The sequence below is a fragment of the Phallusia mammillata genome, chromosome 3 (genome assembly GCF_965637545.1).
Source record: "Phallusia mammillata chromosome 3, kaPhaMamm4.hap1.1, whole genome shotgun sequence".
In the NCBI taxonomy this organism is placed as follows: domain Eukaryota; kingdom Metazoa; phylum Chordata; class Ascidiacea; order Phlebobranchia; family Ascidiidae; genus Phallusia; species Phallusia mammillata.
Window position 1 is genome coordinate 20,519,763 of NC_137254.1, and position 14,146 is coordinate 20,533,908.

The 14,146-nt window shown below is 37.8% G+C and overlaps 1 protein-coding gene and 1 pseudogene across 1 annotated transcript; both read left to right on the forward strand.

Moving 5' to 3' along the window:
• The first annotated feature begins 300 nt into the window (after positions 1-300).
• LOC145219147 (uncharacterized) lies at positions 301-3,601 on the forward strand (annotated as a pseudogene).
• A 6,210-nt stretch (positions 3,602-9,811) lies between these two features.
• On the forward strand, positions 9,812-12,480 carry LOC145220044 (alpha-(1,6)-fucosyltransferase-like). Its single transcript, XM_080087342.1, has 8 exons — positions 9,812-9,894; positions 10,022-10,056; positions 10,209-10,366; positions 10,438-10,690; positions 10,821-11,076; positions 11,451-11,630; positions 11,757-11,907; positions 12,158-12,480. Exons 1-8 carry the CDS (start codon positions 9,812-9,814, stop codon positions 12,467-12,469), a joined length of 1,428 nt encoding a protein of 475 aa, XP_079943468.1. The 3' UTR covers positions 12,470-12,480.
• Positions 12,481-14,146: the final 1,666 nt, after the last annotated feature.

Here is a 14,146-nt window from a genome sequence, read left to right on the forward strand (position 1 = left end):
AGAGAAGCTTTTCAGTTATTGCGCCTTCAGCATGGAGGACCATCATATATTTGTCACACGTTTTGCGGACTTTATCCAGGTGTTGCCCAAGTCTCTCAGGTGTCATGTCAAGCTCGACAAACTGTGCAAGTTCTCGCTTCATGATCTTGTCATAATCAGAATAGTTGATGATAATAATTTTGCCATCCTTGTCTGAACGGCAGATAACGATTTTTTTTATCACGAACCATTGTGTAAAGTTTGTGAAGGCTTTTTCGTCAGTGTCTAAAAACAAAATAAAAAGCGGGATAAAAGTTTTTAGACACTGATGATGCTTTTTATAGCGAAATGCATTTGTTTTGATAAAACAAATAAAACATAGCGACAGATTTAGTGGTTTTTCACACTGAATTTTCTTCATCTGATTTTAATGACCCTGAATCGTCGCGGTCGTTTTACTTGAAAGGAGATTTCAATAATAAGAAAAGAATTACTACGTTACGACCAGATGTTTGGAATCCCATCACCAAGTAAAACCAGCATAAACAGCTGCAAAAGAGGGATATATTTGGAAGCAAAACTTCGTTTTCTTAGAAGATGCAACAGCATGCACATTTTGCTCCCCTCCAACCACAGAAAAGGAATTGATTTAGACCTATTGCTAATACAGCAATTTCGCAAGTTGAAAATGCAAATACGTAAAATGGAGAATGACTTAGACAACATCCACAGACAAGCCCACTTCTCCAAATACGCACATAATCTTAAAAATCACAAAAGGGCTGTTGCAAGAAACTTTATCCGGAAAATCAACTGGCTCTACGAAAAGCAACGTCCACAGCGAGCGAGTGTTCCCCTCTACTTTCCTGGAAGTTCCAGTAGGCACAAAAAGAACAGACGTGACACCCAAAGGTACAGGAAAAGAAAAGCGTACAAACTAAGAGAAACCATTGTGCAACAGGCCTCACAAGTCATTCTTAATAAATCGGCGTTTAACCTGGATGACAATGACAAAATTCTTCTTATGAAGGGTCCAAATTTCGTCGCGACGCCAAATTGGGCAACAGCAGTAGAGACGAACGAATGGCTAAACACTCAAGCACATATCAGGAGAATGGAATGGGCACACGTGTTTGAAAATAGTGAAGCAGAGTATGTTGCATTACCACGTAAGCTGACAGTCCCACGACACTCGAGACCAGATAAGAGCCAGCTAGATGATGTCACCATTGCGTACGTGGAAGGTGTCATGGCAAAAATGCGCAATTTGAAAGAAGAAGTAATCCAGCGGTATAAGAAGAAAAACAACCTATCCGTAGACTTACGAAAAAGCCTTCACAAACTTTACACAATGGTTCGTGATAAAAAAAATCGTTATCTGCCGTTCAGACAAGGATGGCAAAATTATTATCATCAACTATTCTGATTATGACAAGATCATGAAGCGAGAACTTGCACAGTTTGTCGAGCTTGACATGACACCTGAGAGACTTGGGCAACACCTGGATAAAGTCCGCAAAACGTGTGACAAATATATGATGGTCCTCCATGCTGAAGGCGCAATAACTGAAAAGCTTCTCTATGGTACGGTAGGAATAAAATTTCAAAACAACCGCTATCACCACACGCACGGTTGTTTGTCGAAAGTGTTTTGCAACAACAACACAGCATATGCCTACCCGTTATTGAAGACGCATAAACTACAACCGGCCTTGCTTTCATCTATCGACGCTGCCGACATCCCAATCAGACTGCTTCAATCCGCTGGAAACATCACGACATCACGGGTAACGGCATTTCTAGAACTCGTACTCCAGCCCATTAGTGTGGCATACTGTCGGTCTTCCGTCGATGAATATTGCCGTGACACCCGAGATTACCTCATGCAATTGGATCAGTGGAAAAGGGCGCATGATTCACAAATGTGTTCTAATCGACCTCTTTTCTTGGTTACAGCAGACGTCACAAAAATGTATGCAAATCTGCGCCGCGATATTGTCGCAGAAGCTTTGCTGGACGCTACCACTACCCAATCAACGCTATCTGAAAACGCTTGCCAATCGCTGATGCAGCTTGTGATGTACTGCCTAGAAAATGTGATAACTCAGTACCAACAAGCATTTTTTCAGCAGTCAGAAGGAATTGTCACAGGAGACAACCACTCTGTTTCAGTGGCAAACATTACAGCGCATTACATTATTAAACAAGAAGTGGGTGCTGTGGGTGAAACAGAATTATTTCGCCGATATATTGACGACATAGTATGGTTGTCATATGGGAAGACCCGCACGTTGGCCGTGGAACGCGCCATTCGGGATAGGTTTGCTCTAAACAATCTCGAAATAACCTTTCGCAGCATCTCCACTATCCAAGATGGCGCATGCTTGGAGTTTCTTGATGTACTGCACATCATAGACAAGACTGCGCGATGTGGTTTTTACACCACCAACTATGTAAAACCGACGGCAAAAGGGAGATTATTCCTCAACGGCACGTCCCACCATCCACCATGGATTTTTAGAGGCATCGTGTTTGGGGAGTGCATACGCCTCCGTCGACTTAATGAAATGCATGACCTATATAGGTCCAGCCTCTGCGACCTGGAGGCAAAATGTCGGCGCTCCTGTTTTCCGTTTAAAGTTTATTCCGCCATAATTACTGCAGCAGCCCAATGGAAGGAACGTTTTGCCCCCCCAACTTCCAGACTAAGGAACGAAAAAAGAATTGTTTGGGCTACTTCCTTCACCAACATTCTACGACTGACCGACCGGGAAAGGCAGTTGAAGCCATCAGCATGTGTAGTCTACAAGCGACCCTTGACCATCGGCGCTGCCTTGATGCGCTACAAAGTATTAGCGCACGAAACAGAAGACCATAAAACAGGATCTTACCCTTGTGGCAAATGCGCCCTGTGCGGTCACCACGGCAAATCCAAATCAATGGTTTTTCCGGTGACTGACTTGCGGTCACAGCAAAGACTGTTTCACTTACGTCAGCACCTTTCGTGTCGTAACTACGGAATATATGTTGCCACGTGTTTGGTGTGTGAAGAACAATACGTCGGCCAAACAAAAAATAAGTTTTCGACCCGATGGAATTCACATCGATCTGTTTGGCGGACGTCCGACTTAAGTGTAGGGGGTGACCGCGCGGCCCTTCTTCAGCACTACCACAATAAACATTTCCAACTTTTTCAAAAAAAGTTAGATATTGCGCTCTGTTATAATGTGGTTTTTGTGGAGGAACCGCGGTCAGAAAAATTGGATATTTGTGAAAACAAATGGCTAATTTTAACCGGCGCCACAATAAATGTTCAAGCGATGGTCCTTCCGGCAGTTCGTTAACTGCAATCGCTTTGTTGTTGCAATCGTGTTTGTTTTTTCGTTTTGCGCCCTTATCTTTTCCTTGCCTTTTTTCGTGTGTTTTATCAACGCCATACCTGCCGGTCTGCATTTGTAGTCCTGTAAGACAGAGGGAAGGCTTTTTGCGGTTGGTCTGGTGGTGTGTGTTTTTTTGCATTTTTTGCTTTTATCCCGCTTTTTATTTTGTTTTTAGACACTGATGATGCTTTTTATAGCGAAATGCATTTGTTTTGATAAAACAAATAAAACATAGCGACAGATTTAGTGGTTTTTCACACTGAATTTTCTTCATCTGATTTTAATGACCCTGAATCGTCGCGGTCGTTTTACTTGAAAGGAGATTTCAATAATAAGAAAAGAATTACTACGTTTATTGGGCCATTTTTAATTTTCAACCAGGCGGTACAAAAAGGTTTGCCGCGCACAAAGGTGCTTTGAACCTACCAAAAAACTGATTTGTGTTGCAATTGGTGCACGTTGACTGTTCCTTATCCTATTTGATTGATTCCATCAGTTCAGTATACAATGTTGACGTTTTAATACTGTTTCAGTTTGATACTGTTTTCATAATTAAATGTTATGTGCATGTGAACTGTTTCCGTCTAAAAATTTAGTTGTTACTCAAAGAGGCTATTGTAGTAGACTAAATTAAGATTTTTGCAATCTGTGTTAGGTCACTAGTTTTAAGTCTCATCCAAACAACCAATTTTTTGATGATTTTAAAAACTTAAACCTTACGTTTCAACAATGGAAATAGATGTTTTTTTAAATGAGGCGTCTTCTTAAAAAAATGAACACTAAGTTGAGTAAAGTGTAATAGGTTCGGGCCGAACCTAAATCCCCTTTTATATGGTTGTTTTTAACTTAACCTTGTGTCGTTGATGCGAGTGAAGTGAATTATGACAAATCAAATCATTTCACAATGCGGAAGCTTTACTAAACATCAAATATTTTGCGGACAATGTGGCTCGTATTTTATGGACACAACAACTAGTTTATTTATGACCAGGGGCGGCTCGTGCTAGGGTGTTGTCATTCGGAAATCAAGGAAGAAGTTATCCATTATTTTGCTCAAATTATAACTTTATGATTCATTTAAGTTGTAAAATAGAAGCACAAGGTTCAATAATATGTTTTAAATTTAAGTGAGAGTGTTGAATTTTGCACTTCAAAAAAAGGAATTATAAGCTACTTGCCACCAAATAAAGCAGCAAGTATAGCAGTTAAGAGCCTTAAAAACAAGTTGTACACAAAAGTTAAGTAAAGATGTTGAATAAAATAAACAAGTTCTGACACAGATGTAATGTGGTCGTTAAATTTATCAGTTATGATACAAATTAAAAGCTTTATGGCTAGTTTTTTTGTGGCAATTATAATCTGTGAAGTGTCATAGAATATGTTGAAAATGCTGACTGTGGCTATAAGTTACCTAAATGATACATGACCATATTAATGACTGAATAGCAAATGTGTTAGTTAGTAGTCATTGTTATAACCAGTTTTACTTTAATGTTGTCCAACTGAAATACTTCGATCTTTATTTTTTTCCTTGTTGTTGTGTTTTACCGTATTTACAACCGCTTCGTTTCGAGTCTGTGTCACGTGTGTTTTTGTGCCACTTTTTTCCTGCATGTTATTAAGTTTGGTCCGTCGCTGTGCAAGTAAACAAAATTCCCCAATGATACCGTCTGCGGTTTACACTCGTGTACATTATTGCGTAACAAACATTACGTCACAATGGAGTTGCGGATTAAGATTTGTATTACTTGTTTTTCTACACAAAACAATGGCTAGAAAACTAGAAATGTGGCTTTTCTATATATTGGCAACTAATATTTGTTCAATAAAGGCTAAAATTTTGAGCAGCACCCCCACAAATTTTAGGCACGAGCCGCCACTGTTTATGACTGTTCGTATTGGCGAAAATGAGGCCGAAACCGAAACATCGAAAAACAGTGTATTTGGCCGAAATGTTTGGGCCAACCGAAACTTCGGTGCATCACTACTTCAAAGCAGGGTGGTGAATCGCAGCACAATGTGTTAAAGCCTTGTGTATTTGTTTTATGTGAGGGTACTTTCCCATTGAATCCGCCGAAGCGGAAAAAAGGACATAACATTTCTTTCCGTACTGTGCCTTGAATTTATATTTTCCAGTGAAGTTCAACATTCATCATCACAAACCGTTATGGAATTGTCAGTCGAACTTCATTTATGTGTTTGTAAAAGGGTAGCGTAATGTTACGATGCCTGTTCAGAGGGTCGCAAAGCAAAAAAGTCTGGGACCATTGCTCTAACTACAAGCTACCGCTATACAGAACAGTGATCTTCAACCTTTTTTCCAAAATCGCGTCTTTTGGGTCTCGGTCTAAAATCCCTAAAATAGATTATTTTTCTGCTTATAAGTTCTTGCCTCTTACGCAAAGGTGGGCAATCAGATTTACTCAACAACAGTCGACATCCAATTCAGTTCTAAATTAATTGATACAAAAACATACAGGGTCTCTGTTATGCGCAAACAATCGCCTTCTGTTGTTATCTTGGTCGAAAATAAAGGGTTTTTTTCTGGCAGAAGAGAAAGTTACACCAACTTTACTAAATCAAAAGTCACAAATACTTCGCAGTTTGGGAAAATGACAATTAGGCGAAATATATTCCAGGATATTCATCGACTGATTTTATTTTGTTAGTAATTTTCCATTCTTGTTTATTTAATTACATTAACATAAAAGGCGATCGTCGATAAATGTGCTGCTTTTTGAAGAGTCCGATACTGTTTAAACACTGTCAGTTCTGTTTAGAAAGCGATTGTAAGATAGGAGTTGTGAAAACGAAACAATTTTGAAAAAAGACCGACCTGTGTGCATAGCCTAATTCCAGTGTTGGAAAAAATTTCCTTTGCCAAATCATTGTGCCTAACCATCCTCTCGGGATTACAAAAAACACAAAGAATCGTCCGCATACACAATTTAATGAAATACCAGAATGTTCAAACTAATGCAACCCTTGTGCCTGGTTGTTGTTTGCAAGACCAATAAAAGCTGGTTTTAAGTTATAGTCAGCTGACTTATTTTTCGTATCCCACAATTCTTGTTTATTTATTTATTTTTTGTAGTAATTATGAAATCGTCTTGTCAGTGGACAAAAACGCCCACGTTGAATAATCCTGGTATAGGGGATTAAAAATCTAAATGCTTAAGGTTAATTTTTGTTTTAAACACTTATTGAATGCAAGAGGCCCGGAAAAACAAAACAAAAACATTGAGGGTGTCGCGAGCTAAAAAACTTGGAAAATCCTGACCTGGAGCAAGGCAACCGTTAAAAGAAGCGGCAACCACGCACCGTGATAAAGTCCCACACACAGGAATTGCGTAGGTGGCTTTAAAAAATAGTGGGTGTCTGAAACGGAAATTTATGGTACCAAAATATAATATGAAAAGGCAAGTTTAACTTAATAATGTTTGTAAGCCGAATTTGCAAACTTGCAGTGATACTTTCGCTCAACTTAACTATCGACATATTTTTTGCACATATTCCATTGACCCTCATAGGTTTAGTAGTTTTTTTTCTGTTTAGCTTAAACAATTTTCTTTCCCTAAAAGTAGATATGCTTCATGAAAAAACTAGCACGACAAAAACGTTGACGTCAGGGGTGGTAACGTCACGCGTCGCGTGTTTCTGGCAACAGATGACGATACAATATACAAGGAGACTCTCGGCAAGTGAGAAACAGACTATTGCTTTTTCAAGTATAGAACACTTATCATACCTGATGATTTTAACTACAATACTGTATAATTTTTAAATATCTTGTTTGTTGCATAATGTAAATACCCTAAGTTTTCCTTTTCATGGACGCCAAACAATTCTATTTTTGTACAAAAACAACGCCGAATATCGGACCAGGGATTTTAGGAAATTATGCACACAAAAATTTAGGTTGTCAATTGAAACATTGTTTGTGCATAGATCAGGCCACAACATATTGTACAGTACACATGCTAACGTTGTTATTATAATAGAATAAGATATATTTTTGGCGGTGACAAAGCATACCAAGTCTGGCTTAGGGTTGCCATACGTCAGGATTTTCCCTGACATGTCGGGGAATTTATAGTTTAAATCTGCGTCAGGGAGAAATGTTAAAATGTACTTGAAAGTCAGGAATTTAAGAAAAAAAATATAGATACTATGAAATTAATGTACCAACGGAGAAAGTTTCTAGTAGTTAGCTAAGTTTCATTTACTTAAACTGTGTACCTAATATGCAAGGAACCAACTATCAACAAAAAGTTGAATGTCGTGAGATATAAAAACGTTTTTACAGTGGCATTTTATTTCAAATTTAAAAAGGTCTTTGTGACTCCCATTGTTTTTTGTTGTTGTTGTTTTTTGTTCTGTGTGAAATTGGTCCGAATGGTTATAGAGTGGTAAAGGTTGGTGACCCCTGATATATGTGCGTATTGTTTCAAGGATAGTAAGAGTAGTGAGCTTAGCCTAATAAACTTTTTAACCAAACGGAAGCCTACACAGAAAGTTAATTGATCAGGATCAGTATATCGTATCTAACTTTTTCTAGTGTCGCCATCCTTGTGACTTCAAAATATTCTAAATTTCTTCCGGAATAGAAGTGTGTGGATCGCAAAAAAGGTTAACGCAGCGGTTCTCAAACTGGGGTCCGCGGTCCTTTATTGGGGCATTTTGCGGGAACCGCGGAAAGGTGGAAATAATTCAATATTCTTATTTGGCGTCAGTTTGTGCCACTGAATAAGTTTAAATTAAAGTGAAAGTGATAATCGTCCGTCTCCATTGCTAAACAATAGGCTTTATTGCATGACAACTAACAAAAATGCAATTGTTGGCGCACAATTGTGATGTCAGATTTGGATCATTGTTATGCGCAATTTTGAAAACTAGCTAAAATCCTGCAATCAACTTTAATTTTTTTAAAATACACATTCAGGCTTACGTACAGCGAGCTCTCGAAATAATGGCGTTTAGAAAAAATAACGAAAAAGTTTGAGAAAAACTGGGTTAACGCAACCGAGATAAATTTTGTCAGGGATTTTGTATCATAAAATATGGCAACCCTAATATGTATAGGCCTAGTTTCAACGATAAATTTAGATTGGACCACGAGTGCTCGAAATATTGCGAATAAACAATTAAACTCAAAACTTTATTCGCTCAACCGTTTCATGTTTGACCAATAAACCATGTCATTGAAACGACTCTGTGCTGGTCAGTAAACAGCATATTTGACAAGCGTAAACAATGTATCCATTTCCGCGTGTCAGCATTTTTTACTGCAAGGCTTAATGACGTTGAAATTGAATTTCTTAAAGCTAAAGAAACAATCAGTCAGTACGCATTAATGTACGTATTAGCAGCAAAAGTAACACAACGGTACAGTCATTTAAAAAACAATGAGCGAAATTTTTTTTATTGTAATTTTTATGTATTCAGACTTGTTTTGGGATGAAACGCCGTGTTTCTAATTCTTACTTTGTAAAGCATTTTTGCGACACTGCGTGTCTGGTACGTACGGCTTTACTCTCTCTGGCCATTTTCGCTTACTATCTGAAACGCATTACAAGCCAGGAGACAAAACAAACACCTCCCACAACAGAAATTTATATCGCTGGAAAGTAAAAATCGTTTTACGGCTGCTGTAGGTAGTAAAACCAGATTAAACATAAGTTTCATCGCGCATGCCAAAAAACAGTTGCCAGTTACAACAATTTGCCGAATTCGAAGTCTTTTCCTAGTCTCTTAACCTACTAATAAGTATACAGGCAAAACAAAGCGTAAGAACATATATAGTGACATCAGAAAAAATTCCAAACGCCAAATGATTCAGTTTAATATATGGATAGTGTGAAAAATCTATCTGAACTTTCAGGCACCATAGCATGTGATATTGGGAGATAAATCTTATTACATTTCATCAGTAATTTATGTTAAAAAAATCGTGAAACAGGTGGCAACCCTTGGTGAGCCTCAAATGCGGCCGTCAATAAGGAAAAGTTTGTGCAAACCCTGAGCTAAATAATTGTGCCAAAACACAAATGAAAATAGCAAACTGTATTAATGCGGTTGAGGCCAGCGCTTTACAGTAGGTAACCGTTTGATACGGTTGAAAGAAGCGGTAACCACGCATCGTGACGAAGGGCCATGGACCGACACTGTGCAGGTGACATTAATAAATAGTGGTTGTCTGGAAAGGAAGTGCTAGGTACCAAAAATATAACATAAAGAGTGCAAGTTTACAAGTTTATACACGGTTTAGTGTTTGTGAGCTAGATTTACAAACTTTGGAGTGATACTTTTGTACATATAAAACATTAACGTGTAAAACGGTGACACATTCTTTGCACATATTTCATATTCTATTTAACCTTCTTAGGTTAAGTAGTTATGTGTATGATGTAGAAATATTGATTATTTCAGCACAGGAAATGTTCGAAAACTGAATGCAGGGCAAACGAGAGTTATTTTTTGTATTTGTCGCTCTGCTTGGAGGCACAACTCTTTTATTTCTACCCATCGACAGAAGGTAAAAGCCACTTTCTTTAGTTTTAGCAGTAGATGGTACCAACTTAAAAAGCAGTGTTTTTTGAGATTGACTTAAACTTGCGATAAAAGTATACAACGAAAACTGTAACTAAAATATTTCTGTTTAGATTAAGCCACTACAGCCACTGGATTCTTAGTAACAGTAAGTAAAAATAACTGCACAATACTAGTGAATTGTTGGTAATGTTCTATAACTTGAATAGCACTGGAGGGTTTAACGACTCAAAGAGTTGAATTTTTACACCCGTCCTGTAAACGTTTTATTTAGTTTTTTGCCTGTGTATTTAATCTCACATGTTATTTTACATAATGTTTTAGCAACAACGAAGTTCAAAGCTGTGCATCGGTTGGTTTTAACAAATCAGCAAAATGAAGTTCCCAAATTCAAAACTCAACATGTAGAACTTGCGAACATCCGTGATGTTATTCAAAAAAGAATTGACCAAATCCAAGTAAATTACTTGTTCTGTTATTAGAAATGATCGCAACTGATCAATAAAAATATGTTTTATAAAATCCTCAGAATCCAAAAAATTGCTCGGAAGCTCGAAAATTACTATGCAAGATTGAAGCCAGGGGCTGTGGGTTAGGCTGTCAACTTCATCACATTGGAATATGTTTCTTAATGGCAATAGGTAGCAATAGGACATTGGTGGTCAACGTGACGATGCTTACTTATCCATCAATCAAGTCGATTTTCAAAGCTTACCTGCCACTAAGTGAAACATGCAGTGAATGGTCTGAAGCCGAATATGAGGCAGCTAGAGGAATATATGGTAAATGATTATTTATCCACATTGACAATTTGTACACCGCTTTTATGTGTACACAGTATGCTCGACATGTTATACCCCGTCATGTCGACGAAGGGTAACTAAATGCTGCAAAAGTCTATTTTTGCTCAAGGAAAAGGTGAAAGTGAAACGACTGTGAAGTTTCGGGTTGTGAAAAGGTTCATCAAAGGTGGATTTCGTCCTTTCACCCCATTCGCTCCAAACTCATACCCAACAAGCTTGAAGGATAAGCTGCAACCCTTATATAGCGAACCCCAAATTTGGTGGCTTGGCCAAATCATGATGTACATTACTCGTCCTCAACCAAAGCTTACCCAGGCTCTAAATAAATATAAGGCAGAGTTGGGTTATTCGCATCCAATCGTTGGGTAGGTACATTATGTTTCTGAATTCAAAGTAAATGTAATGGTATTTTTAATAATTGACATATTGTAGACTTCATATGATGTTAATATTTAACGAAAACCCAGGAGATAAATTTTCAAAGCCCTGGAGGTAGCAAATTACTTAATGCACCATATTGGTACGAGTTGGCGGACCAAACTTGTGCTTCGAAAATACTTTTAATTTACTTGTCTTTGCGACAAAAAGGTTGTTGCCGCACGATCGTGAAAAAAAGAATATTGGTTGGTGGGGTTATGTTCCCTAAAGGGTATTAGCACAAGTTTGTGTTGTTTGTGAATTTAAAAAAATTCGAAATGCTTAAATTTCAACTTAAATTTCCATTTATAATTGTCCAAAGTGTCCAAATTCGAAGAACTGACAAATTGATAGGCGAAGGAGATTTCCATTCACTTGAAGAATATATGATTCATGTGGGAAACTGGTACGACAAATACGATGACGTCAATGGTGGTAACGTTACGCGTCGCGTGTTTCTGGCAACAGATGATGATACAATATACAAGGAGGTTCTCGACAAGTAAGAAATAGGCTATTGATTTTTACAGTATTGAACATTTATGATTTCAGAAGTTTCGAACTACACTATACTGCAATAATTTTTCACAATCTTGTTTCTTACTTGTTGTTTTCGTGTGTGGTATAGATACCCAAAGTTTTCCTTTTCGTGGATTGCAAACAACTCTTATTTTGCACAAAAGCAACGCCGAACGTCGGACGAGGGATTTTGGGGAATTGTGTACGACGTTGCCTTGCTCTCTCAGTGTGATTATGTGGTCTGCACTTTCACATCTAATGTAAGTGTTTTAAAAACTTTGTCCCAGTGTGACAACTCTTTAAATCGGTGTTTTTTGTGCAAAACTGTTTTAGTGAACAATTAACATTAAAATTGATTACTTCACGGCCAAAACGCAGTTTCTACACAAGAACTGAAGTTGTAAAATTTAGTGAACAATAAACATTAAACCGTTTGAGCTTAAGACATATAAAGCAAACATTTTCCACAACTCATAAATATAGGTTAAACATCATTTAACTTTACAACAGATCGGTAGACTGGCCCACGAAGTGATGGTTGCAGAGAGCAACGATCCATTGAGGTATGCAACTTCAATCGACGTTGAACACTTTTCTTGGGGTGAAATCACAATGCTTCGTGAAGTCATTGAAGATTATAATCCTGACAATCCCGACGAGGAGTTAGAGCTTCGAGTGGGCGACATCATTGAGAAAGTATTATGCAGACGGGCTTGCATTGGCACAAACAGAAGAACAGAAAAGAGGGGATCCTATCCAAAAGAGAAAGTCAGGACTTTGCCGCCAACAGCTGAATATGCAGGAATGCAAAATCTCTTTTAATTGAACTTGGAGAAAGGTCGTTTTTGTTGGTTGTTTGGGTCTCTAACGGCTTACAAAACATTTTGCTCTATTTTCCCCCAAAAAGTGTCAATTTAATATGATTTTTTGTTGTTAGGTAAATTTTTGACTTTGTGCCATCTTTTAAGACTAGCAGCAGACAAGTGTAAAAGTACATTTTTCGGTAATTCTTATTCACGAAACTTTAAACACAACGTTTTGGCGTTCTCACGTTCGATCTGTGTGTTGTTGTTGTTGCTGCTGAGCACTTTTGATAAGTATAAATAAATTTCAAGTTGTAAATTCAAACTTATTTTGCTTAGATCAGGCCAGCACAACTGGATCGTCCAGACCAGGGGTTCCCAACCTTTTTTGCTACTCGTACCCCTTTGTCAGGTCAGAGCATTCTTCGTACCCCCAAAAAAATCTGATGGAATTTTTCAGATATATATTGCTAAATTAATTAGCTTTTTTAGCTCTATTAAACGGTAAACACAAAAAATGCAAAAATCACAAACAATAAATTAACCGTTTGTAGCAAATTTACAGCATGACAACATTGAATGCCTCCTTTATCTGTGCATTTTCTTCCTAACTGTGTGCTTTGTTGTTTATTGCTGGCAGCAAGTAAAAATGCATTGTTATGAGACAATGAGGCTTCATACTAAATAACAACAATTATTTGTAGTTATGTGTTTTTTAAAAGCAAAGACCGTAATGGCATAATATCATTTACAATTCCAAACAATTCTTCGTACCCCTTGATGTTGAATCTCGTACCCCCAAGGGGTACGAGTACCCCCAGTTGGGAACCCCTGGTCCAGACCTTGCAGAGGGCCGCATGCTAGCGTTGTTATTATAATAACGTAAGAGATATCTTCGACGGTGACGAAGAACAAGCCTGGCTTAGATATATTTGACATATTTTAACGATATATTTAGCTTGGACCACGGGTGCTCGAGAAATTGTGAATTTACTGTTAGGACAAAACATCCAACAACTTTCGAACCGTTGATAACCATAATTATCGCATACGACACCTTTACATCAAACAATAAAACGCAAAACTTTATTCCATTAACAGTTTCTGTGAACATGTTTAACCTACAAAGCATGACATAAAAACAATCATGTTCTGGTCAGTATATTTGACAAGTGCAAACAATGTAACAATGTGCGCACACTAGCATTTGTAAAGATTCTTTAAACAAGAAGTTAAAAAACAATAGATTACAGGTTTTGTAAAACAGTAAGTTCATTCAAGTATAATTGGTTCCAAAAACTGTAATAAACGCGACACCACGCACCATTATTAAACGTATCAGCAACAGAAGTGACACGAGGGCACAGACATATAAAAAAATGGATGGCAATTTATTTATTTTTGGCTTGAAATACCATTTTGTAATCACTGCGTGCCCAGTACATTTACTGCTTTACTCTTCTCTGGCCTTTTCCGCTTACTATTTTAAACACCACGTAGGCGAGGAGACAAAACAAACACGCCCAAAATCAGTTTCTGCATTTTTGGAAAGGAAAACCTGTTGCTGTAGTTAGTGGTAAAACTACATGAACTGATGCTTGCTGTTATATTATATCAACCATCAGTGCTTAAATTTGTGATCGGATAAAAGTGAATACAATTTCTAAGCGCAGTGGCAACAGGGTGCTTGTACCGC